This window comes from Oncorhynchus nerka, linkage group LG23 (genome assembly GCF_034236695.1).
Source record: "Oncorhynchus nerka isolate Pitt River linkage group LG23, Oner_Uvic_2.0, whole genome shotgun sequence".
NCBI classification, from domain to species: Eukaryota; Metazoa; Chordata; class Actinopteri; order Salmoniformes; family Salmonidae; genus Oncorhynchus; species Oncorhynchus nerka.
In genome coordinates this window covers 46297397-46322632 of record NC_088418.1, presented here as the reverse complement: position 1 = coordinate 46322632, position 25236 = coordinate 46297397, and the positions used below count along the sequence as shown (strand labels likewise).

The following is a 25236-nucleotide window of genomic DNA, read 5'->3' as shown; positions in this document are numbered from 1 at the left end:
GTGGAGGTCCTAACAGGAGTCACGAGCTTACTGTGGGCTGGGCAAGACCTGTAGGTTAAATGGCTTGCAGACAGATCTGTATTGAAAATGGTTCTGTTCGAGTTCGTAAAGAAAACTCAATGCAAAGCGTCTGGGTTTATGGGCAGTTGGTACCTTGAATTGTGTTGGAACACCGTTAACAAGGCATGTCCAATGTCTTGGAGACATGTTCTGATCATTTTTTGGGGGGCTCAGGAACCTGATTACCTGACGTTCGGTATTGATTTAGGTCAAGCCCTTTGACCCTCTGAACCTGGAACATCCAAAGGGGCATGACCCTTACTCCGGGAGAGTTTGAGTGGAGAGGATTCTCTTTAGCCCTGTGGATTACGACCTGTAGCCTACTGCTTCTTGCTGTTCCAAAGTGTAGGAGAAGGAAACATAATACTGTCTCTACCTAATAAATAAATACACGGGGAAGTGTGTTTTCCCTGCTCTTTTTGCCCATCTATCCTCTGCTGTCAGGAAGATGAGTTTTGGGCATGGCTGCCGTGGCATGGCCCTGACAGTGCTGGTCATTGGCAGCCACCCCGGGGATCCTTCCTCATCTGAGACGGGCTCTATGACACCAGCGTCGCTTCCATCAGATTAACAGCCTGAGTGCTTTGTCCCTCCGAGAAGAGCCCAGCCTGCTCCAATGATGTCGCTAGGGATTCAGGAGGAGTAGCCAGAAGGAGGATTATCACAATGACCTTGAAAGGGCAGCAACCGACAGGGTAAACACTCCTGTGTCATAAAAATGCAGATATCTTGGCAGATGCTTTATTATGCTTACATAAAAGGCTAGCAGGCTCCAGTACTTCAATTGCTTTTTTGACATTGCCCAGTTATTTGACCACTATTCCCAAATGTAGCCTACAATAAAGGAGGACTCTGGGTCTATATACCATTTGTACTGTAGCCTATTTTAGCTGTAATATGGGAATGTCTGGCTCTTGTTTTTCTCCTTGCTCAAGGACTAGGAGATCCATTGATCCCTGTGTTCAATCAGCCACTGTGTTCTACTCTGGGTCCATGAAGACTTCATTCCCTAGCGTGACGCTGCTGAGATTATCACCTGAGAGCTGGGGCCTGTGATGGGGAGAATGTAGCAGCACAGAGTTTCTAAACCCAGAGGCGCAACATCACGAGACTTCTGGGAACGCTCGCGCAGCAAGAAGTCAATGAGAGATGTGTAAAATTCTTCCTTTTAGTAGTTCATTTTCTTAATCTAAAGGCACAACCTAGCCAAGGAGTTGAGCATGTTATTACTCCAACCTCGTTAAAGTGACACTGACATTTACATTTTCGTCAAAAACAACTTCAAATTTGATTTGTCACATGCTTTGTAAACAACCGGTTTAGAATAACAGTGGAATGCTTACTTACAGGCTCTTCCCAACAATGCAGAAAGAAAAATAATAAAACAAGGAATAAATGATCGATAAGTTGGGTGTATACACAGGGTACCAGTGCTGAGTCGCTGTGCAGGGGTACCAGTACTGAGTCGCTGTGCAGGGGTACCAGTACTGAGTCGCTGTGCAGGGGTACCAGTACTGAGTCGCTGTGCAGGGGTACCAGTACTGAGTCGCTGTGCAGGGGTACCAGTACTGAGTCGCTGTGCAGGGGTACCAGTACTGAGTCGCTGTGCAGGGGTACCAGTACTGAGTCGCTGTGCAGGGGTACCAGTACTGAGTCGCTGTGCAGGGGTACCAGTACGGAGTCCCTGTGCAGGGGTACAAGGTATTGGAGGTAAACATGTACAGTTGAAGTCAGAAGTTTACATACTCTTTAGGTTGGAGTCGTTAAAACTTGTATTTCAACCACTCCCCACATATCTTGTTAACAAACTATAGTTTTTGCAAGTCGGTTAGGACATCTACTTTCTGCATGACATAAGTAATTTTTCCAACAATTGTTTACAAAGAGATTATTTAACTTATAATTCACATTTCCAGTGGTTCAGAAGTTTACATACACTAAGTTGACTGTGCCTTTAAACAGCTCGGAAAATTCCAGAAAATGATGTCATGGCTTTAGAAGCTTCTGATAGGCTAATTGACATCATTTGAGTCAATTGGCGGTGTACCTGTGGATGTATTTCAAGGCCTACCTTCAAACTCCGTGCCTATTTGCTTGACATCATGGGAAAATCAAAAGAAATCAGCCAAGACCTCAGAAAATACATTTTAGACCTCCACTTGTCTGGTTCGTCCTTGGGAGCAATTTCCAAACGCCTGAAGGTACCACGTTCATCTGTACAAACAATAGTATGCAAGTATAAACACCATGGGACCACGCAGCCGTCATACCGCTCAGGAAGGAGACGCGCTCTGTCTCCTAGAGATGAATGTACTTTGGTGCGAAAAGTGCAAATCAATCCCAGAACAACTGCAAAGGACCTTTGTGAAGATGCTGGAGTAAACAGGTACAAAAGTATCTATATCCACAGTAAAACAAGTCCTATATCGCCCAGCAAGGAAGAAGCCACTGCTCCAAAAAAGCCAGACTACGGTTTGTAACTGCACATGGGGACAAAGATCGTACTTTTTGCAGAAATGTCCTCTTGTCTGATGAAATAAAAATAGAACTGTTTGGCCATAATGACCATCGTTATGTTTGGAGGAAAAAGGGGGAGGCTTGCAAGCCGAAGAACACCACCCCAACCATGAAGTACGGGGGTGGTAGCATCATGTTGTGGGGGTGCTTTGCTGCAGAAGAGACTGGTGCACTTCACAAAATAGATGGCATTGTGAGGAAGGAAAAGTATGTGGATATATTGAAGCAACATCTCAAGACATCAGTCAGGAAGTTAACTTCTTATGGTATAGGGGACGCTTGTGTCCCACTTGGCCAAAAACCAGGGAAAATGCAGCGCAGCAAATTCAAATAAATTGATATAAAAATCTAACTCATTAAATCACACATGTAAGATACTAAATTAAAGCTACGCTCGTTGTGAATCCAGACATGTCAGATTTTAAAAAGGCTTTTCGGCGAAAGCATAGGAAGCTATTATCTGATGATAGCACAACAGTAAACAGAGGGTAGCATATTTCAACCCTGCAGGCGCTACACAAAACGCAGAAATAAAATATAAAACATGCCTTACCTTTGACGAGCTTCTTTTGTTGGCACTCCAATATGTCCCATAAACATCACAATTGGTCCTTTTGTTCAATTAATTCCGTCCATACATATCCAACATGTCCATTTATTTGCCGCATTTGATCCAGAAAAAAAATGTTTCCAAATTGCGCAACGTCACTACAAAATATTTCAACAGTTGCCTGTAAACTTTGCCAAAACATTTCAAACTACTTTTGTAATACAACTTTAGGTATTTTTAAATGTTAATAGTCGATCAAATTGAAGACTGATCTATCTGTTCAATACAGGAAGACAACAAACCAAGCTACTTTTCAAGTCTTGCGCAACTCTCAACAGTGTTACGCAGTTCCTAAATGGCCGTACTTCTTCATTGCACAAATGAATAACCTCAAGCAAATTCCAAAGACTGGTGAAAACAAGTTCCTAAGAAATATCGTTTCCTAATGAGAACTCAGTGAACAGACAGAGACCTAAAAAAATAAAATAAATCTGAACGGTTAGTCCTCGGGGTTTTGCCTGCTACCTAAGTTCTGTTATACTCACAGACATGATTCAAACAGTTTTAGAAACTTCAGAGTGTTTTCTATCCAAATCTACTAATAACATGCATATCCTATTCTTGGCATGAGTAGCAGGAAGTTGAAGTTGGGCACGCTATTTATCCAAAAGTGAAAATGCTGCCGCCTATACCTTTCGAAGTTAAAGCTTGGTCGCAATTGGGTCTTTCAAATGGACAATGACCCCAAGCATACTTCTAAAGTTGTGACAAAATGGCTTAAGGACAACAAAGTCAAGGTATTGGAGTGGCCATCACAAAGCCCTGACCTCAATCCCTTAGAAAATTTGCCGGGAGAACTGAAAAAGCGTGTGCGAGCAAGGAGGCCTACAAACCTGACTCAGTTACACACATATTCTTATTAATTAATTTACACGTGTGTAAGGTAGTTGTTGTGAAATTGTTAGATTACTTGTTAGGTATTACTGCACGGTCGGAACTAGAAGCACATGCATTTTGCTACACTCACATCAACATTGCCATGACAATACTTACAAGCGTGATTGGGGATTTCTATTGGAGAAGCTGTTTCTGCCCGTCATACTGGACTGTCTTTGGTAGCACGACAGTGTGAAGTTTGAAGCTGACTCGCATGGCATGCCTCATGAGAGACTGCTTCTGTCTTTTTCACCTTTCTGTTAAGATGTTACTTCGCACGAAGGGGCCTTTCCTACTCGGGGGGCCTTTCCTACTCGGGGGCCCTTTCCTACTCGGGGGGGGGGCCTTTCCTACTCGGGGGCCCTTTCCTACTCGGGGGCCCTTTCCTACTCGGGGGGGCCTTTCCTATTTCCTACTCGGGGGGCCTTTCCTACTCGGGGGGCCTTTCCTACTCGGGGGGCCTCTCCTACTCGGGGGCCTCTCCTACTCGGGGGCCTCCATTTGACAGTAAAGTCATAAACTAGGATGGATTGGAGACATAAGTAAGTATCTCTTTGTCTTGCACACTAAATCAGGCCTTGTCCTGGCCATTCCAGTGGAAAAGAGTTTATAGATAAGTCACTTGTGCTTGGTCCTACATTATCCATTAACTGTTGGCTAAAGATTGTGAATAAGTTTGAACATCCAGCAAAGGTCTTTGGCCAGGGCCACCCCCAGAAACCAGAGATCGAGGCCTGTGTCAATAAGAGAGGGCCCAGTTGAGAAAGACACGCACCAGTGGGGCTTCAAGGAAAGCTGTGCATGTGATGCGGTGTTCATTAACATGGAGGATGGTTGGAGGACAAAGCTGTAATGTGGGGGATGGGGACTAGATCTGTTGGTGTAGTGCTCACGTCAGCTCTCTGAGCTGGAAAGATCCTCATGGGTTTTACCTCCTCACTTCAGGCCGGTCTTCGGGAGCTCCTGGAACTTTTAATTTTATTACTGAATTGATTGAATATCCGAAACACACAATTATACTTGCAGTGAAGCCGCTCAACAACTACACCACAACAGACTCCCATTCAGAGCGACACACAGAAGCATCCGGGGTCAATGCGCTGCTCAAGGGCACATTGACAGATCTCCCACCAGGCCAACAAAGTGAACCTGAACCCTCCAAGACCCCCCCACCCCACACACACACACCCCCAGTTCCCCAATAGCTGTCCCTCAACCATTTGACCCCTCCCACAGTCCAAGAAGAAAACCAAGAAGAAAAAATAAACAAATATTCAATTAACCCCCCCCCCCCCCCCCATGCACCAACAACCAAGAAAATTAACTAAAGTGGAAAAATAAACAGACAGAAGACAACAGCAAACAAAGGTCATCAAGGACAACTAAAATCTTAACAGCAATGCCAACTGTATATGTGTTAGTGCATGTCTGGCACGATTACGTGTCTGAGTATGCGTGTATTTGAATGTGTACAAACACCTGCACGACATCAGCCTCCGGCAAACCCGGCATTAGCTGTATAAACGCTGCCCCTCAGTGTCATTCAAACTGACTTTTTACCATGTTTTATTTGGACTTATCTTTGACCACCACTTCTATTTCCCGCACAGCATCTCCTCTCTACACGCGTCTTCATATTCCACATCCCAACCCTCCGCTTCCCTCAGCCCATCCCACCGATCTCTGCCGCCCACCCTCTTTGGATTGCTACGCAACATACACTACCGTTCAAAAGTTTGGGGTCACTTAGAAATGTCCTTGTTTTTGAAAGAAAAGCAAAAAAATGTTGTCCCTTTTTTAAAAAATAAAATCAAATTGATCAGAAATACAGTGTAGACATAGTTAGTGTTGTAAATGACTATTGTAGCTGGAAATGGCAGATTCTTTATGGAATATCTACATAGGCGTACAGAGGCCCATTATCAGCAACCATGACTCCTGTGTTCCAATGGCACGTTGTGTTAGCTTATCCAAGTTCATTTTAAAAGGCTAAATGTTAGCACAGCTTTCAACTATGCTGTGATGTTTAACGTACAATTTTTAATCTATAGAACCCACAGATAAATACTTTTACTAAGAGTATTAGTATTTGATTGACCCGGTCTCTCAATCTCCTAACAGTACTATTTCTAGGGTCAACGTTTTGTTGGTGGCAAGAATGCTATATAATCATTTTAGCTGAAAAGCATGAAATCTTGAATCTTGCATCATTTTATACATCAACTCATACTCCGTACCATTGAATCGGTACATCAAAAATCTCTTCCCAATTATTTTGCATTCTGTATGGCACAGTTGTCAACATCCTGGTCCTCAAATGAAACTGGTATACTTTCCTATTTATGCTATTTTTATTCCTCCTCCAGTTTTGATTCTTTATATTGGGCAGACAGACCAGTTCCCTACCTCCTCTCGCTACCACCCGCCTCCTCCATTTTGGGGTTAATGCTGCAATCAATTGGTTGTGCTCTTGGATTGAGCCGAGCTTCCTGTTCAACTCCATGAAATACATAAATTATATTGTAAATTGTAATGGTAGTGTTAAGAACAAAATACCCCTTTTCAAACATCTTTCCCATAAATACAGGTATTTTATCCACCAGCACATTTGAGTTCAGCCATAATCATTGTTAGAACAAATATGACATATTTTCAGGGGGATGAAATTGAGACATGGCAATCTGCAAAAAGGCCATTTTTAAACAATGTTTTTTTTTTTGTAATCTACTGAAGAACCATTTAGGGTTCAAGTAAAACTTTTTGAGTAAGTGAACCTTTTAGATGTTTAGTGCTTTTATATTTAATAATCTCAACCCACCCAATTCATATTCATTATGTACAGTTGAAGTCGGCTATTTTCCATCCACCTTCGCTAAATACATTTAATCTCGGTTTTTCACAATTCCTGACATTTAATCCTAGTAAAAATTCCCTGTTTTAGGTCTGTTAGGATTACCTCTTTATTTTAAGAATGTAAAATGTCAGAATAATAGTAGAGTGATTTTATTTCAGCATTTCTTTCTTTCCAAGCTTTAACTTCCTGACTGATGTCTTGAGATGTTGCTTCAATATATCCACCTAATTTTCCCCCCTCATGATGCCATCTATTTTGTGAAGTGCACCAGTCCCTCCTGCTGCAAAGCACCCCCACAACATGATGCTACAACCCCCGTGCTTCACGGTTGGGATGGTGTTCTTCAGCTTGCAAGCATCCCCCTTTTTCCTCCAACATAACAATGGTCATTGTGGCCAAACATTTCTATTTTTTATTTCATTAGACCAGAGAACATTTCTCCAAAAAGTACAATCGTTGTCCCCATGTGCAGTTGCAAACCTTTGTCTGTTTTTGTTTATGGCGGTTTTGGAGCAGTGGCTTCTTCCTTGTTGAGTGGCCTTTCAAGTTATGTCGATATAGGACTTGTTTTACTGTGGATATGGATACTTTTGTACCTGTTTCCTCCAGCATGATGTCAAGCAAATAGGCACGGAGTTTGAAGGTAGGCCTTGAAATACATCCACATGTACACCTCCAATTGAGTCAAATGATGTCAATTAGCCTAATAGAAACTTTTAAAGCCATGACATAATTTTCTGGAATTTTCCAAGCTGTTTAACTACACAGTCATTTTAATGTATGTACATTTCTGACCCACATTTTGGATACAGTGAAATAATCTGTTAACAATTGTTGGAACAATTACTTGTCATGCACAAAGTAGATGTCCTTACCGACTTGCCAAAACTAGTTTGTTAACAAGAAATTTGTGGAGTGGTTGAAAAACGAGTTTTAATGACTCCAACCTAAGTGTATGTAAACTTCCAACTTCAGCTGTAGATAGGCACGCCTTATGCTGTCTGGTTTAGCATCCCAGATAAAGCAAAATATATTTTGCTCATATGATTTGAAAAACGAAACATCAGGTGTATGCAGCTCCATAAGTAAGTGAGTAAACTGAGAAATGACTAAGGATTTAATCAGGGTAATTTTCCCATAAATAGACAGGTATTTACCTCCATGGTTGCAGGATCTTGTCTATTTTCACAAGTTTTCTATTGAAATTCATTGTGGAGAGCTTATTTTCTATATTTTGTGATTTGAATACCAAGCATGTCTACTCTACCATCAGCACATTTTATAGATAAACTGCAGGGTAATTTAAAAGTAGTATTTTTTTTAAAGCTCCACTGCGTAATATTGTACACGTATCATAATTAGGTTTTTAGTCCAGAAAAGTTATCTAGATCTTCAATGAGACATAGCAGGGATCTAGCATGCGGACTTAATACAAAACTTGAGTCATCGGCATACATGGACACCTATTTGTTTTGAAGCCTTGGTTCTCATATCCTCTGTTATTGGATCTGATTTTTAATAGCTAGCTCCTGGAACTAGTTTGTTTATGTACATCAGTCAAACCACTAGGAAAGACATCACTCGAGGGCTTTTCTATTTCAGCCATTTGTGACCAACACACTTTATCTTTTGTCCGCCACACGCAGTAGGACAACTCTCATTTGATCACCAGTGCAGATATATTTTCCCAAAATAGATATCGTAACGATATGAATGTCTAGCGTTCGTGTTTCTCAGCCTGCCTTGGACACTCAGTAGGGTTGTGAGTGTGTTTTTGGCACGGTGCCCAATCAGTGCACTCGAGTCTCCGACTGATTATCGCAGTGGTTGTTAATGGCCTTAGAAAGCTGTTTTTCTCACGCACTCGTTCACCTGACGTCACCCCACTCTCTCTCGATGCCTCACTTTTCTGCTGTAGGCAAACAATAGTGTGAACCAAACCAAACCAAGACGTTTCTGCTGACTTACCGCACTTCCCGTGGGTTGATGGTCATTGTGTGCTGGAAAGGTGTTAATTCACTCTCCCCTTACAATGTAATTACGGCACAATACTGGAGTGCTACTGCACCTTCCTTTGCCTTCATCTGTGGTGTTGTGATTTATTACCAGGGAAATTGGCTGTTCGCACCACGGCTAGATAATAATCTCTCTGCTAGACTCCAGACCCTGACTGGACTCGGCTCACGTGTTTTGTCAGTTTTCTCTCACACAAATAAGCTTTGGAAGTGAAAAAAATGTAGGCTAGCTACTCCAAATTAGTCGGAGACACACACACACACACACACAAGGACAGAGGATATTTAGAGCGCATTACAGCTCGATCTGGCCTGGGATATCTCTGTGCTGCAGCCAGGCACACATTCTCACAAAGGTGTCAGGTGCATGTGTGGCCTTGTGTCAGCGTCTGGGGTTCCACCTTCAGACCCTCTCCCTTCCTGTCGTCACTTTGTACTGTAGCCCCGGAGGGTGTGTTCTGTCAGGTGAAACGCTCAGAGCGTCCCAGGTAGAAATGTAACCGATGGAGCTTCTGAAGTCGCCAGAACTGGTTTCCACAGCCCTGGTAAGTGTACTGAGAATATTCTGACAGTTATACGTTAGCTAACCGTTAGCTGAAGAAGGTAAACATTTTGAATGGTGACGTTGAAGAGTAGGACGATGAAGAACCAGTGAAGGGGGGCTAGGTGGCGTCAGAGTGCTGAGTGTTCATCGGAAAGACCCCAGACAGTACATCTCTCTGACAAAGGCCTCCCCACAGGGAAGGAATTCCGTTCAGACTCTGACACCAGGCCCCTGTACAAAGAACCAGCATTGTATTCAAAAAGTGTGGCATCACAAAAGGCCCCCCTCACAAAGGAAAAAGCACTGTTCTGTCTGCCCGGTTTCCTCCCCGCCAGAGCTAAAAAGGCACGAACAGCGGTAGGCTAATCCAGCACTGGGAAAGACCATTCCCGTGGCGAAGGGGTAGAGGACTCCTATGAGCTGGATTAGCCTGACTCTACAATCAGTTCTGTTGCATTGCGTTCAACCTGCAGCCTCTGTTGCACTGGCTTTGACTATCGGCATCTGTTGGGTTGTAATACATGAATCCTGATGCCTCACAGCTGTTGTGGCAGGTAGCCTAGCAGTTAAGAGCATTGGGCCAGTAGCCAAATGGTCGCTGGTTCGAATCCTGAGCCGGCAAGGTGGAAAAATCTGCCAAATCTGCAAGGCAGTTAACCCTCAACAAAAAATGCTCCCTGGGACATGGCCGTCGATTTTTAAGGCAGCCCCCCGGCACCTCTTTGATCCAGAGGGGTTGGGTTAAATGTGGAAGACACCATTCTGGTTGAATGCATTCAGTTGTGCAACAGACTAGATGTCCCTCTTCATAAACAACCGGTGTAGACTAAAGTCCATGTGCAGGTAGATATGTAAGTAGACATGTAAATGTAGCCTAGGTAGGGGTAAAGTGACTAGGCAACAGGATAGATAATACACACGCTAGCAGAGAGAACAGTCAGTGGCTGGATTCTTAGGCAGTTTTTAGGGCCTTCCTCTGACACCGCCTGCTTCCCCTGACACCGCCTGCTTCCACTGACCACCGCCTTCTTTTTTTTCGGCCCAGATTACACAACCACTGACTTTTGCGGGGGAAGCCACATTACGGTCAGGCTGACAAATGCATGAGCAGACATTTTGTAATTTTTTTCAGGGCTCACAGATGGTTGGACTCCTTCCACGGTCGCAGTTAAACCCTGCCGACTCAGAATAGCATGACCCTAAGAATGACTAAACCGCCCCCAGTATGTTTTATGTAATTGTACATTTCCATTGAGACAATGCTATTTTCAGAACACTTCTTACAAACATATAATTCCACAATCCCCAGCTCCCCCTCCCTTGCTTTGTTGTGGGAGGAACTAATCTCTAATTTTCCCCCCATCTGTATATGTTGTTTTCTATCACTCAGGTTTAGGCTAGATACAGGCCTAGCCACCTGTTACCTTTTCTGCAAATGTCACTGACCCCTAGACATTGAGTATTGTTCGTTTTTTGTGTGTTTGTTTAATATATTTTTTTGCTAAAACGCCTAAATCCTTAAAAGCTTTATTCACAAAAAAGCATAAATGCAGTATTAATCCGGCTGCATTTATAGACACTCAGCTAATGAAGGGAGAGGCCGCATCAATGAGTGTGTGGCTGGGATTTGGGGAACGGGGCAATCTAGTATATTGATCGTGTTTCCCTGACCAGGGAAATGATTGAAGAACACCAGATCCCATTATGAATGGTCATTGAGATTGGTTGGTGGTATCGCTGTCAGTGGGCGTTTGGTTAGACTGATTGGATTCTCAAAACCACCCCGAGGGATTGGGACAGTGGCCTTTTTTTCTAAGTGACACAGGACCCTCCAGCAGTTGAGTTGGAACATTGTTCTCATGATGTTTTGTGTTTATCTCATATCAATTGATAGACTTTTAGAGCGTTGGCAATATGCGTGCGGCTATGGGAAAGCCCCCTTTTTGCAGCGATCGAGTCTCACTCAAACGTATATCTGCTCCTGAATGGGCAGGTAGGTAGCAGGCAGCCACATGTAATCCCTGCCTTGGCTTTCCCTGCTTGGTCTTACATAGACTTAGATGCTTATTGTCAGTGTCTCCGAGTCCGTTCTCATGGCGACATGTTGAACTGGGTGAAACGAAGCCAACTGCTGGTGATTAGAGCAGTTGTCTGTGCTTCATGTGCTAAAGGATGCGTTTCTGAATGTGTCTTCATTGTCCTTTTATTTATGGGGACACTTGTCTGTGAGTATGAATCAGCTGGGCACCGCTTTTGTTTTTCTTACATCACACCCCCGAGGGCAGCCATGCGGCGCTGCACTCTCCTCTGACTCGCGTCGCCAGCCTCCTCCGCAGCCATTGGAAGAGCGCACGAGACACTTCTCTGCATCATCACTGTGTGTGTGTGTGTGCATGGTTCAGTGTGCGTAGACTACCCTCTTCTAATCTGTCATTGACGGGGATGATCCTGTTGGATCTCTCGTTTTCCACCATTCATCCAATGGATTATTGCTCAGAGTTTGGTGAATGGATGAAATGTGGCCAGTGATTCCCACGCAGCAGCGCAAGCCAAGTTGACGTTGGCATGGAGGTTTCGAGCAGCTCCGAACTCCAGAAATTAGAGTGAACTTAAATGTACCGGTGCTGCAGTGCCAGACTGTCGGCTTATCCATCTCGTATACTCATCTGCCTAGCCGTGGACAAACCCCCTAGGTTCCATGGTGTGGAGGCCAGAGAAGTCTCCCACCATTTAGGACCCCAAAGATACTGTTAATATAACACTTCTCTGTTCCAATCTTGTGACTGTGTGGTCTTTTTCCATTTGGGGTTGTATGGCATGGTCATTGTGTGGGTTTCTTCTATCGGATCTGCGAGGAGTGGGTGGGGAGAAGGAGAGGGAGGCTCTCTCAGGGTATAGGGCGTGCTGGCTGTTCCTAAACGGTAGCTGAGCTGGGTGAGCCGCTGGCTGTCTGTCCGGATTTCAACGTTAACTTTATTTTTCTCACTGTCCCAGTCAGTGTCTGTCTGTCCTGCTCACAGAAGAAATAGAATGATTAACTGTATGGGTGTCTGATATGCTGATAAGTGCAGAAAACCAGACCCTCCTGACCAGCTGTCCCAAACGCCAAAATTAGCCCCTAGTAGACAGTCTGTTGCATCTTCTCCTGAACCTCCAAAACTCACCCCCCCCAATCCAAAGTCTAAATAGTGTTAGGCCTGCAAAAGTCAATTGTAGTAAGCAATGTATTTGCCTTTTTTTTATTTGAAGTGAGAACCATATTTGAAAGGTAAGATAAAGTGTAAAAGACTATGAAAAGCTGCACTGTTTTCATTTTGTAGCTGCAAGCATATCTTGTTTTTTCTTGTGAGGATTTTCCACTCAAAAACATTTATTTCCAGAGCTAGGCCTGCTATGCTTTTGATATTTCTGTTGTTAACACATCTGTTCACTCAGCCCCACATTTAGTCTCTCTAAATAGCACACCATGTTCTTTTTTTTGTAATTTGTATCTTGTCTCAGTATAATCAGGAGGCACGTTGTCCTGCGTTATCTGGGTCTGTTTTGATCCAGTCGTCCTCTAATGGAGTGCTGCTCCGTGACAGCAGGGCTGGATAAAGTGGGCAGACTGCTGCGTGGCCTGGCCTCTCGCTCGTCTGTCGTGTTAGGCGAGACGTGGCTGGCGGAAGGGAGTGAATGAGGGAAAGGAGTGTGTGAATGAGTGTGTATGAGGCTGTGTTAGTGGGCGAGCTCCAAGAAACAGCCTCTTCGATTGCTCTGAAGGTCCTGTAGCGCAAAGGAGGGCTGCTGCTTTTTAGGTAAGCACCAGGGAATGACGTACGTGGAAACACAAAGCACTTTGGGTAAGCAGTATCCTTGAGCCTCAGCTTATTATTCTGACTAAAATACAAATTTGATATAGGACGTGTTCCTCCTCTCAGCGATCCGTGAATAGTTGCTGCTTACCCCGCAGACTTGTAGAAATTTCCATATTCTATATTCTCTTTCTATTTCTTATTACCTGTTGGAGATCCATATTGTTAGAACAATGTCACATTCTAAGAACTTCCTCTTGTAAAGGGGTAAGCAGTGTTTTCCCCTCCCTGAGAGGAGGGGGAGCAGGCAGTGTGTGGGTGTTCTCTGCCCTGTCACCCTGGCCAGCTGGTCCCAAAGGGGAGCTTTGTTTCTCCCTCAATTACACTCCTAAAAAGGACTCCGGTCTGTGACTAAGTTGTTGACATGGCCCGTGCTCTGCTCTTGTCCTGTTAAGCCTAGACTAGCTTATAGAAAGTAGTCTTTTCAGGATCGCTGAGTAGGCTATTCAATACCAGGTCTCTATGGAGTAGTCTGTGGTGCCCTGTTCCTCCGTTTTCCCCGTTTGCTGACAGACATTAACCTCGCTGTCACAAATGTTGCCAGCCAGTGATTGGTTGTGGTTTGGTGCCTGCCCTGTCCAGCCAGTGATTGGTTTGGTGCCTGCCCTGTCCAGCCAGTGATTGGTTTGGTGCCTGCCCTGTCCAGCCAGTGATTGGTTTGGTGCCTGCCCTGTCCAGCCAGTGATGTGGCGGATGGAAACATGAGATGTTGACACAAAGTGGAGTGTGTCTGTTATAATTGGAGTCGTACCATTTAGAAGTGTCAGACCTCACCGCTGCAGTCGACATGTGAGATGTGCTTTTTTTTCTTCTTCCTGACCACCATTTAATCTTTTCTCCATTTTATATCCCTGACCCCGATCTTTCGCCAGTCCATTTGTTTATGTTAAGCATTTAGAACCGGAATTCATCAAATGGACCTTCAATCTCTGTGCAGTCGAAGGCTGCCACCACCATGTGACAGTGACCTGATAGAAGAAAAAAAAATATATTTTTTTCTTCTATCTCGGCTAACAGCAAAGCTGAAGCCTGTATAATTACATCAACTCTGCTCATCATAGAGGGCATCATTTCAACTCAAGTACCGATGGAGATGTACTCTATGACCCTTCAATGAAAGCTCGAAGCTATATTTTCCTCTGAGCTTGTCCCCGTGTCCTTCCCATCTCCATTTACTTTGAATAATGGGCATCGTTCAGAGAAACAATGTGCAAGATCTCAAGCCGGGGTGAGGCCAGTGTCATGACTGGATCATCAGACTTGTTGGATACCCACATTGTGCCAGCTGCTGAATCCCACGTACAACTTCCAGGAAGAAAACAGAAGGTTCCCTGAATGAGTTGAGACAGCCTAGTTTGATCAGGTTTGTGCTGTGGTTCTCGGGTTTCAAAGGTTCTCTAACCGCAACACCCACCGCCGATAAGAATCTGAAAGAGTCTGCAGCAGTAGGTTGGTGAGATGTTTGTCTTGAAGGAAACTCAGTAACTTGTAGTTAATGGGTATATTCCTGGGGGATGTAGCATCATGGTTAGTTTTGACCAGTATCAGCTAAAATGGGCAGTAAAAGGGGCAGATTTGCTCAATCGTTTTGAAGACTGTTCTGATGAGAACAATGGGACACTCATTCCAGGCTGTCCTCAGCCCACCCTGCCAAGACTCTCCTCAACTGTGCCAGAGAGGCTTATGCTGTCGACAATCTCTTCTCAGTAGTCCTAATTATCTCACCCTTCGTTACCTTCCGCGGTCTTATTTTACACGCACTAATACTAGGTTAACCCATACTAGGTTAACCCATGTCCTAAAGACCAATTTTTTTTTTTTTTTGGGGGGGGGGGATCTCTTAAAACCAAAGCACAGCTCAATCACATACTTCCTCTTATAGCCCAGTTAAGACTGGGTCGGTTTTATTTGTTGTTCCACCACCATCCACATTGTAGCAGTCCAGGCTCCAACCCCTGTCGCTACTGCTGAGTGCACACACACACAGGGCATGCTCTAGATGTCTCTTCACATGCATGGATCACACACACACACACACACACACACACACACACACACACACACACACACACACACACACACACACACACACACACAGGGCCTGCTCTAGATATGTCTCTGTACAGCTCAAGGGTCACAATGGAGTATGCACACTTCACATGCATGGATCACACACACACAGGGATATGCTCCCTCCCCTGGAATCAAAAACGACAAGCCTTCTCTCTGTCTCTCACTCCCCTCTACTGTATCTTCCACGAATGTTCCTCTGCTGTAAAGAACTGACCCGTGAGCTCTCTGAGAGGATAAGTACTCTGTAGGAATGGCCTGTCCTGTCTGCTCCTGTTGGCATGGCCCAAGGCCTGCTTGTCCTGGCTGTGCCATGTCGTCATAGAGACCGATCAGTCTATGTCATCTCTCTCAAGGACGTGTCACCGTCCCTCAGTTCAGTTCGATCCCGCGCTCTGTTCTGGTCATTTTCATTGCCTCAATGTTTGAAAGATCAAACATCTTCACCGGGGGTGGTAACTGGGGTTTTTGTCTTCCCGTGTTTGTTAAGATTGGCAACGTGATATGGAGGGGGATATTGGCAGAGGGATGTTGGGAGATATTTTAAATGTCTCACTCCCTCAATAATAGCTAAATGACAGCGTCTTAGGATCTGGTCCGTTTCAGTGGGCCGAGTCGTTATGCAGTCAATCATTACATTGCAGGCGCCTCTTCTCAAAAGTGTTTTGAGAAGCGACGTGAATGAATCTGTTCTATAATCAAACTCCAGGCCACCAAAACACTCTGCAGACCAGTGTCTAAGCAGTGAGCAGCCAGCCCATCTCATGTCTGCCAAGTAGGCTAGTTCCCAGGCTCCTGTTACTTGCTCCTCCGTGTTCAAACCCCCCCTCGGGCAGCACGTTGTACTGACTCAATCATATTGCATGTCATGCCAGTGTGGGCTCCACATGCAAGCTTATCATTGTCATCCGCCCAAAATGATTGGTGCGTTATTGATATCAATGCTTCCCGGGTGCATTGTTTTGTGGTACCTCTCTCTGAATGCATAGTTAGTTCTGGTTGTGGATGAGTAAAGGAGATTGGAAGTGAACTGGTGTTTGCCCTCTGAATTACAGTCCTTCGTTGTGGAGTGGAGAAGACGCCATGAGGAAAGTCTTGTGGACTGGGAAAGAGGAGAGCGAGAACTGAGGCAGAGCGATTCCACACGCAGGTCTGGGGATTTGGCCAAACATCTCCTTCCGATGTTGAGGAAAAACATTTTCTTTAATGAAAAGGGGATGACGCAATGTGTAGTGAAGACGAGGTTGGCTAACCTAAATTGTAGCTGAAGAATTGTCTATAGATAATACCTAGGTATTGGTGGGAACCAGAAGCAGAATGTGTAGTTTTTTTCTCTCGTTCTTTTTGGACAGGGAGTCATGCTTTCACATCAATATACAGTGGGGCAAAAAATGATTTAGTCAGCCACCAATTGTGCAAGTTCTCCCACTTAAAAAGATGAGAGAGGCCTGTAATTTTCATCATTGGTACACTTCAACTATGACAGACAAAATGAGATAACAAAATCCAGAAAATCACATTGTAGGATTTTTAATGAATTTATTTGCAAATTATGGTGGAAAATAAGTATTTGGTCACCTACAAACAAGCAAGATTTCTGGCTCTCACAGACCTGTAACCTCTTCTTTAAGAGGCTCCTCTGTCCTCCACTCGTTACCTGTATTAATGGCACCTGTTTGAACTTGTTATCAGTATAAAAGAGACCTGTCCATAACCTCACAGTCACACTCCAAACTCCACTATGGCCAAGACCAAAGAGCTGTCAAAGGACACCAGAAACAAAATTGTAGACCTGCACCAGGCTGGGAAGACGGAATCTGCAATAGGTAAACAGCTTGGTTTGAAGAAATCAACTGTGGGAGCAATTATTAGGAAATGGAAGATATACAAGACCACTGATAATCTCCCTCGATCTGGGGCTCCACACAAGATCTCACCCCATGGGGTCAAAATGATCACAAGAACGGTGCGCATTAATCCCAGAACCACACGGGGGGACCTAGTGAATGACCTGCAGAGAGCTGGGACCAAAGTAACAAAGCCTACCATCAGTAACAAACTACGCCGCCAGGGACTCAAATCCTGCAGTGCTAGACGTGTCCCCCTGCTTAAGCCAGTACATGTCCAGGCCCATCTGAAGTTTGCTAGAGAGCATTTGGATGATCCAGAAGATTGGGTCAGATGAAACCAAAATATAACTTTTTGGTAAAAACTCAACTCGTCGTGTTTGGAGGACAAAGAATGCTGAGTTGCATCCAAAGAACACCATACCTACTGTGAAGCATGGGGGTGGAAACATCATGCTTTGGGGCTGTTTTTCTGCAAAGGGACCAGGACGACTGATCCGTGTAAAGGAAAGAATGAATTGGGCCATGTATCGTGAGATTTTGAGTGAAAACCTCCTTCCATCAGCAAGGGCATTGAAGATGAAACGTGGCTGGGTCTTTCAGCATGACAATGATCCCAAACACACCGCCCAGGGCAATGAAGGAGTGGCTTCGTAAGAAGCATTTCAAGGTCCTGGAGAGGCCTAGCCAGTCTCCAGATCTCAACCCCATAGAAAATCTTTGGAGGGAGTAGAAAGTCCGTGTTGCCCAGCAACAGCACCAAAACATCACTGCTCTAGAGGAGATCTGCATGGAGGAATGGGCCAAAATACCAGCAACAGTGTGTGAAAACCTTGTGAAGACTTACAGAAAACGTTTGACCTCTGTCATTGCCAACAAATTGTATATAACAAAGTATTGAGAAACTTTTGTACCCATCAATATACACATCAATATACCTATCAATACACAGTCTTAGAAACCAGTAAAAAGGTACTCAGTCAGTGTTGTTGAATTGCCCCAGAGGCACCAATTCAATAGTGTGAAAAGCAAATCAATGAATGTGTCAATACAAGGCATTTCTTAACATTGTGCAAATATTTCCCCTCAACATGTCCTGGCCTCCCTTTTTTGCTTCAAGGGGTTTGTGTCTCTTTCCTGGTCTGATCCAGCTGATGTGCAGTCATGCCTGAGACTCCTCTTCTCCCCATCCAGCTATGAGCCCTCCAGCCAGAGTCGAGCACAGTCTGTAGCTACTGTTGGCAGCACAAAGAGTGCACAGAGTTCAAACGCCTCTCACACATCCTCCAACTGCATATACAGAGTGTTTCAACAGGCTGGTGTCGTAATACGTATTCTTATAGTACATTTATCTTGGACTCACTCCTTCTCTACCTCCCCCTTATTTCTTTTCATTTTTCACTTTCTCACTCACTCACCTCCTCCGCCCCCCCCTCAAATGGTTCATTCCTCTTCCTGTCTGGCCATTCATTCTTCCTCGTCCTCGTTCTGTCACATGCTCCCTCTCCCTTTTCTCATAGTCCTCCAACCCACCCAATAATCAATCAGTCAAATGTATTTATATAGCCCTTCTTACATCGGCGGATATCTCAATGCTGTACAGAAACCCAGCCTAAAACCCCAAACAGCAAGCAATGCAGGTGTAGAAGCACGGTGGCTAGGAAAAACTCCCTAGAAGGACCAGAACCTAGGAAAAAACCCTAGAGAGGAACCAGGCTATGAGGGGTGGCCAGTCCTCTTCTGGCTGTGCCGGGTGGAGATTATAACAGAACATGGCCAAGATGTTCAAATAGTTCAACAAATGACCTGCATGGTTAAATAATATTAACCACAGTTGTTGTCGAGGGTGCAACAGGTCAGCACCTCAGGAGTAAATGTTAGTTGGCTTTTCATAGCCGATCATTGAGAGTATCTCTACCGCTCCTGCTGTCTTTAGCGAGTTGAAAACAGCAGGTCTGGGACAGGTAGCATGTCCGGTGAACAGGTCAGGGTCCCATAGCCGCAGGCAGAACAGTTGAAACTGGAGCAGCAGCACGGCCAGGTGGACTCAGGACAGCAAGGAGTCATCAGGCCAGGTAGTCCTGAGGCATGGTCCTAGGGCTCAGGTCCTCTGAGAGAAAGAAAGAAAGAAAGAGAGAATTAGAGAGAGCATACTTAAATTCACACAGGACACCAGATAAGACAGGAGAAGTACTCCAGATATAACAGACTGACCCTAGCCCCCCGACACAAACTACAGCAGCATAAATACTAGAGGCTGAGACAGGAGGGGTCAGGAGACACTGTGGCCCCATTCGATGATACCCCCTGACAGGGCCAAACAGGCAGGATATAACTCCACCCACTTCATCATCCTCCCAGGCCTGTACTGGTCCCATGTGTCTCTGGCACTTCCCTCCCTGTCTTGTTTCCATTCTCTCTGTTGAACCATGGACTCTGCCTGGTGTGGATTTCACAGTATCTGATCACATCTGTGCCTGTTTGTTTTCCTTGTGACTGTAGCCTATTGCTTTGTGCTGTTTGAAGCCTCTCTCCTCGCTGTTCTCCTGGAACTCTTTCCAGAGATTGGCCCCATGGTGGCTGGTTGCTCAGTGGGTATCACTCTGCTCTGTGGCTTCGCCCTGGAACAACTTACCCTGCAGCCGACCCTAGTGAGGCTGGACCTGGAGCAAACGCACATGCCGGCCTCAGGATACTACTATAGTAATATGACTACTATACACCCGGTGGCCAATTTATTAGGTACACCATTCACGAAAGTGGTTCGCTCCTACAGACAGTCACGTGGCTGTAGCTTGCTATATAAAACAGGCATCGGGTACTGTTCGATTGAACATTAGACTGGGCAAAACAAGTGACCTACGCTACTTTGAGCGAGGTATGATCGTCGGTAGCAGGCGTGCCGGTTCCAGTATCTCAGAAACCGCCAGCCTCCTGGGCTTTTCACGCACGACAGTGTCTAGGGTTTACCGAGAATGGTGCTACAAACACAACCATCCAGTCAGTAGCAGTCCTGATGGCCAAAACAGCTCGTTGATGAGAGAGGTCGAAGGAGAATGGTAAGTATCGTGCAAATAATGGCGCAGTACAACAGCGGTGTGCAGAACGGCATCTCGGGAAAGGCACAACTCGTCGGTCCTTGTCTTGGATGGGCTATTGCAGCGGACGACCACACCGGGTTCCACTCACATCAGCTAAAAACAAGAAGAAGCTGCTCCAGGGGGAACACCATCACCAACACCGGACAATATGAGGAGTGGAAAAACATTGCCTGTTCTGACGAATCCGTTCCTGTTGCGTCATGGTGATGGCAGAGTCAGGATTTGGCGTAAGCAGCAAGAGTCCATGGACCCATCCTGCCTGGTGTCAATGGTTCAGGCTAGTGGTGGTGTTGTAATGGTGTGGGGAGTGGTTTTTTAGGTCCCTTGATTCCAATTGAGCAACGTTTGAAAGCCACAGCATATCTGAACATTGTTGCTGACCAGGTGCATCCGTTCATTGCTACAGGGGGGTCCGAACCAGTACTAGATGGGTGTATCTGATAAACTGGTGCTGAAAATATATATATACACACACACACACACACACACACAGCCCTGAACCCTTATTGGCTGAAACCCGTGGTATATCAGACCGTATACCATGGGTATGAAAACGGATCTAATTACGTTGGTAACCAGTTTATAATAGCTATAAGGCTTCCTTGGGGGTTTGTCGTATATGGCCAATATACCCTGGCTAAGGGCTGTATCCAGGCACTCCGCGTTGCTTCATGCATAAGAACAGCCCGTAGCCATATAGCACACTTCCTCAGGCCTTATTGCATAATGAGAGCTCACCTTTGGTGGTCTTGGCCAGTCAGACATGTTGCACAACTACCAAAAGCCCCCCATGCCAAGCGAATACACTGCACCCTGGTGACGCGACCTTGCCACTGCAGATACCTCAGTCTGGGCTGAGGGGGCACCTGTCCTCCCCAGACACTGTAAATGTGGCACGGGATGGTCGTTTGGGCCATGTTTGTGCCTGTGATTCTGCCTGGCTGGCTGGCCAACCTCGACCTGGTTCCTCTCTAGGCTACAGTCAACTAGCCATGCCCAGCTCCATTGAGAGGTGACAGTGTGTTGGGTTAGCATCTATTATTTACATCTCATTAGCCTCGCAATCACTGAACATGCATAATGTATGTATTATGTGGCTGTGGTGCTGTGCAGTGCTGCGAGGTTAATGCCTTTAATGCCGACTGCAGTAGGATGCAGGGACAGAGAAGGCTAGTATTCACTACTATGCGGCATTGGTGGTGCGCCACAAGGCTGTGATCTCTGCCCCGTCTCATCCTGGATGCGGGATTGGTCCAGCCCAATCCTACTTCCGTCATTACTGGTGGTATAGAAAAGGATTCATCTGATGTATCTGTTTCATGCACTAATATGGACAGTTAGGCCTGGCTATGAGGCATTGCCTTAGCCGCATTGGAGAGCGATCCACACGGTTGCCCTCTTTGTCAGTGATCAAGATGAATGGTCTTCCTCGCTACAGTCAATAATAGTTTCCTGTCATCTGTTTGAACAGCTCCTCCCTCTGCTCTGTGATCCGTGTGTGTCACTGGTCCACAGGAAATGTAGGCTAACCGGTTTTCTAGAACGGTAGTTCATTCATCACCCTCTGCTGATAATCCAAGCTGTTTCCCCCGCGTTCTCCTGTTCACTACAACGGTGGGCACAGCGTTCAGTCTGGTTTAACCGGGTTAGGTAATCCTAGTGCAGGGCCAGAGTGCTGCTATAGGGCAGGCAGTTTACCCTGTACCCTGCTAGCAGTCTGTGGTCCTCCCCCTCCCTCCCCTGTCTTTCTTGCATAACCTTCATCTCTCACTCACATGTTAGCTAATGCTATGCATGCAGCTGTGAGCACTGTGCACGCAGGCCTGCCTTTTAATGGCTCTGCGTGGTCAAGCATTCGTCTGAAGTGGCAACATTTACTGTGACGCAGCCTCCGCAGACGTCAGGGCTTTCATACTTCTTGTGCATGGCTGAGCAGAGCAGAGCTATTGTGGAGGTAGTTGTCAAGGAAGTGAGTTTGTGTTCACACAGCTATACGAAGCCCTCCGCGCTGTTACAACATTTGAGAGGCGTGCGGCGACGCGGTACGGAGATTGATTTGGCCTCTGCGTGCATCTGGAGGCTCCGCAATCACATCACACCACACCCCCCCCGTACGAAGCCGCCAACCAAATTTTCGGATCAAGCGCAGATAGGCTTTTAGAGCGACATATGGTCATTTGAGGAAACGAGTTGATTTGAGTGGCGTAACATCCATTCACATTCTCCGCAATAACAACAGTCTCCTCAATGTAGAGGTGGATGGATGTCAGCATTCTGAATGGAGCTCATTCATAATCCTGTGGTTGCTCATGCGTTCATTGAATGTACGAACAGTGATCATGCATGTCAGCCTCCCTTTTTGTTCCAGTGCTGACCTCGTCTAACGCCATATTACGAAATGGAAATGATCAATTGCCGCGTTCTTCTTTCTTGGCACTCTTACCTCCTATTGATAACCAACACAGTTAGCTCTCCTGGAATGTGTCATCAGTCAGCCACTGTGTCTGTTTGCCCAGGTCTAAAGCCTCGATTTAAGACTGTTGGATCAATGCCTTGTTTACTGACCCTGGGTCCTCTCCTCCTGCCCTATGAAACCTCTTAGACTCAGATGTCGTGTGTGTGTGTGTGTGTGTGTGTGTGTGTGTGTGTCGGCTGTCGCAGAGAAGTTTGCTCCGGACACTCATAAGGTCAGGAGGCACATGTCCAAGCAGTCCGTTTCCGTCACACACTAGCATGACGATCTGGCATAAGGACCAAGTCGGGTGGCCAAGTTTGAAATCAGTTTCCTGATGCCCCTCGTTGACCTTTTGGTTTGAACTTTGATTAAACCATGTGACAGATAAATCTTTGGTAAGAAATGAAGCCAAACCTTTGATGTTATGTGATCTCTCACTGCTGGGCAAGTGGGCATTGGTTGTTGTACAGGATCTCTATGGTGGCAGTTTACGTCTATATTTCTTCTAGTCTATAATGTTTTCTAGTTCAGCAGTCTTGGTCTCACACAAACAAAATGGGCCTAATCACTTACACAAAGTCTCTATTGTCTGTCCCAGTGGTGGCAGCCCAGGGTCTCTCCTTGGCAGAACCCACTGTCTTGATCCCTCTGATTCTGAAGTAACACCGCCTGCAATCCTCCTTCCTACCATTTCTCCCTGGGTCCACCGGTCTACTGTGGTTGACCTCAATAGTCCCTCAGCCAAGAGCCATTCAGGGTCACAGAGTTGTTGGCCGTGATAAAGAATCCCCAATCCAATCCAGCCTGTGAACAATTAACAATTAAACAAGTAGAGAGAGAGAGAGCGAGGGGAGAGGAGAGGGAAAAACAAAAGTGGGGAACAATTCTGCATTGTTTCTGAGGCACAGCACATGGGTGACTGTCCGGACCAGTTGGGGCTGGATCTGGGGGTAAAGCTGCCTGGTAAAGAGAGGGTATAAATGGACCAGGCCCACAACTGCTAGTTTTCCAGGCCCACCCCCCCTCTAGTCCAAACACAGTTTCTCACCTCACATCAGTCCACTCAGTCATGTTGTCGAAGAAGAAGGATGAAGACACTGGAGGTGAACCCAGTAGGAGAAAGGTAAGATGGGAGGAGGAGGATGGGATTAGGTTGGGACTTGACAGGCTTCGGTAGAAGATGAATGAAATTCAATCTACGTATGTGTACAGGCGTTTTGTGGATCTCATTGTCTTGGTGACTTTTCCCACTTGATTTGCATTTATTTGGTTGGCAGACGCAGACTTGTGTCCGAGCACTGTATTGTGGGTGTGTAAGGGAGAAGGAGATGTTTGAGGACTGTGTATATACATTTGGTCAGTACCCTGCATGGTTGCTTCTGCAACAGCTAATGTGGATCCAATCAGAAAGCATTACCACCAGCCATGCTTCTCCCTCTGAGCGAAGGGGAAGGAGGCCATGATGAGGGAACCAAGTGGATACTCTTGGGGGGGACTCAGAATCAATCTGTCTGGTTGGTGGTGTCACATTCAGATTGCACAACCATGAGTCACTCCCACTCCCGCTCTCTTTCAGTGGTCACGCCGTAGTTCCTGTATGGAGAGGTGAACAGACTCGTCTCGTACTCTGGATGTGCGTCAGACACTCTGGGAGGGGGCTTATTTCAGAGTGACTGTGTCCTGTGTCAGCGTTTTTGCGCGCGCACACACACTCGTTCGACTGTTTACGCTTTGTTTTTGCACTCCGAATGAGAAGCTTGAATGTTTGCGGCGCATTGCAGTGTAGTCCAGGTGGTTGGGAAACCGGATAGGATTAAAGACAAAAGTTTCTGTTAATGTAGTTAAGGTTTTCTATTATTTTGGTGCTGCAAAAAATCCTATTTTTATCTGTTAAATCTCCCGGGCTCATATTTGTGGTGATTTGAACAGATTTTTTAAAATCATGGTCACATCATTTTATTCAACTTTTTTCTCTCCCATTTAAGTTGTGTCCTCGTTGCCTGTTATATGGCACCAGTAAGTAATCCGTCAATATTACCATCAGCGTATTCCATCCTAACCAAAGCTGCCTCCCTGGCTCTGGTCATGTAGGTCTTACATAATGCGATAAATCACGTTTTTTTTTTAAACCAGTGGTTGTTCACTGTGAATAGATACGTGGTGAGCTGACTCGGCTCAATTCAGACCTTAGGGATGAACTGTTGTGCAAAATCAATCACTGACCCATGGACACTTGTTGCCCCCACGCCCCTTTTATAGATCTTACAAGAACCTGATGTGGATAAATGGTGGAAACACTACAAGGCCTTGAGTGCTACGGTTATCTCTCATTGCTTAGGATATACCCATCTGATACTTCCTTCAGGATACACAGGGGGCCAACAAAGGGAAACGTCTTATCGGGGAAGGAGTTTTTTGTTTTGGACTGGGTGT

General features: G+C 45.6%; 1 protein-coding gene across 7 annotated transcripts in view; it reads left to right on the top strand.

Annotated features, from left to right (window-relative positions):
* The window catches only part of LOC115106934 (putative adenosylhomocysteinase 3), a 46616-nt gene that overhangs the window by 4563 nt on the left and 16817 nt on the right, over positions 1-25236 (top strand). For 2 of the 7 annotated variants that reach the window (XM_065008163.1, XM_065008162.1), the window contains exon 1: positions 9212-9477. The exons of 4 other annotated variants lie outside the window; for them this stretch is intronic. In XM_065008163.1, the coding sequence (XP_064864235.1) occupies positions 9436-9477 (42 nt within the window). In that variant the 5' untranslated portion in view covers positions 9212-9435. Of the gene's footprint in view, positions 1-9211; positions 9478-23808; positions 23927-25236 lie in introns of those variants that run through there. One more of the 7 variants, XM_065008161.1, reaches the window with a different exon arrangement.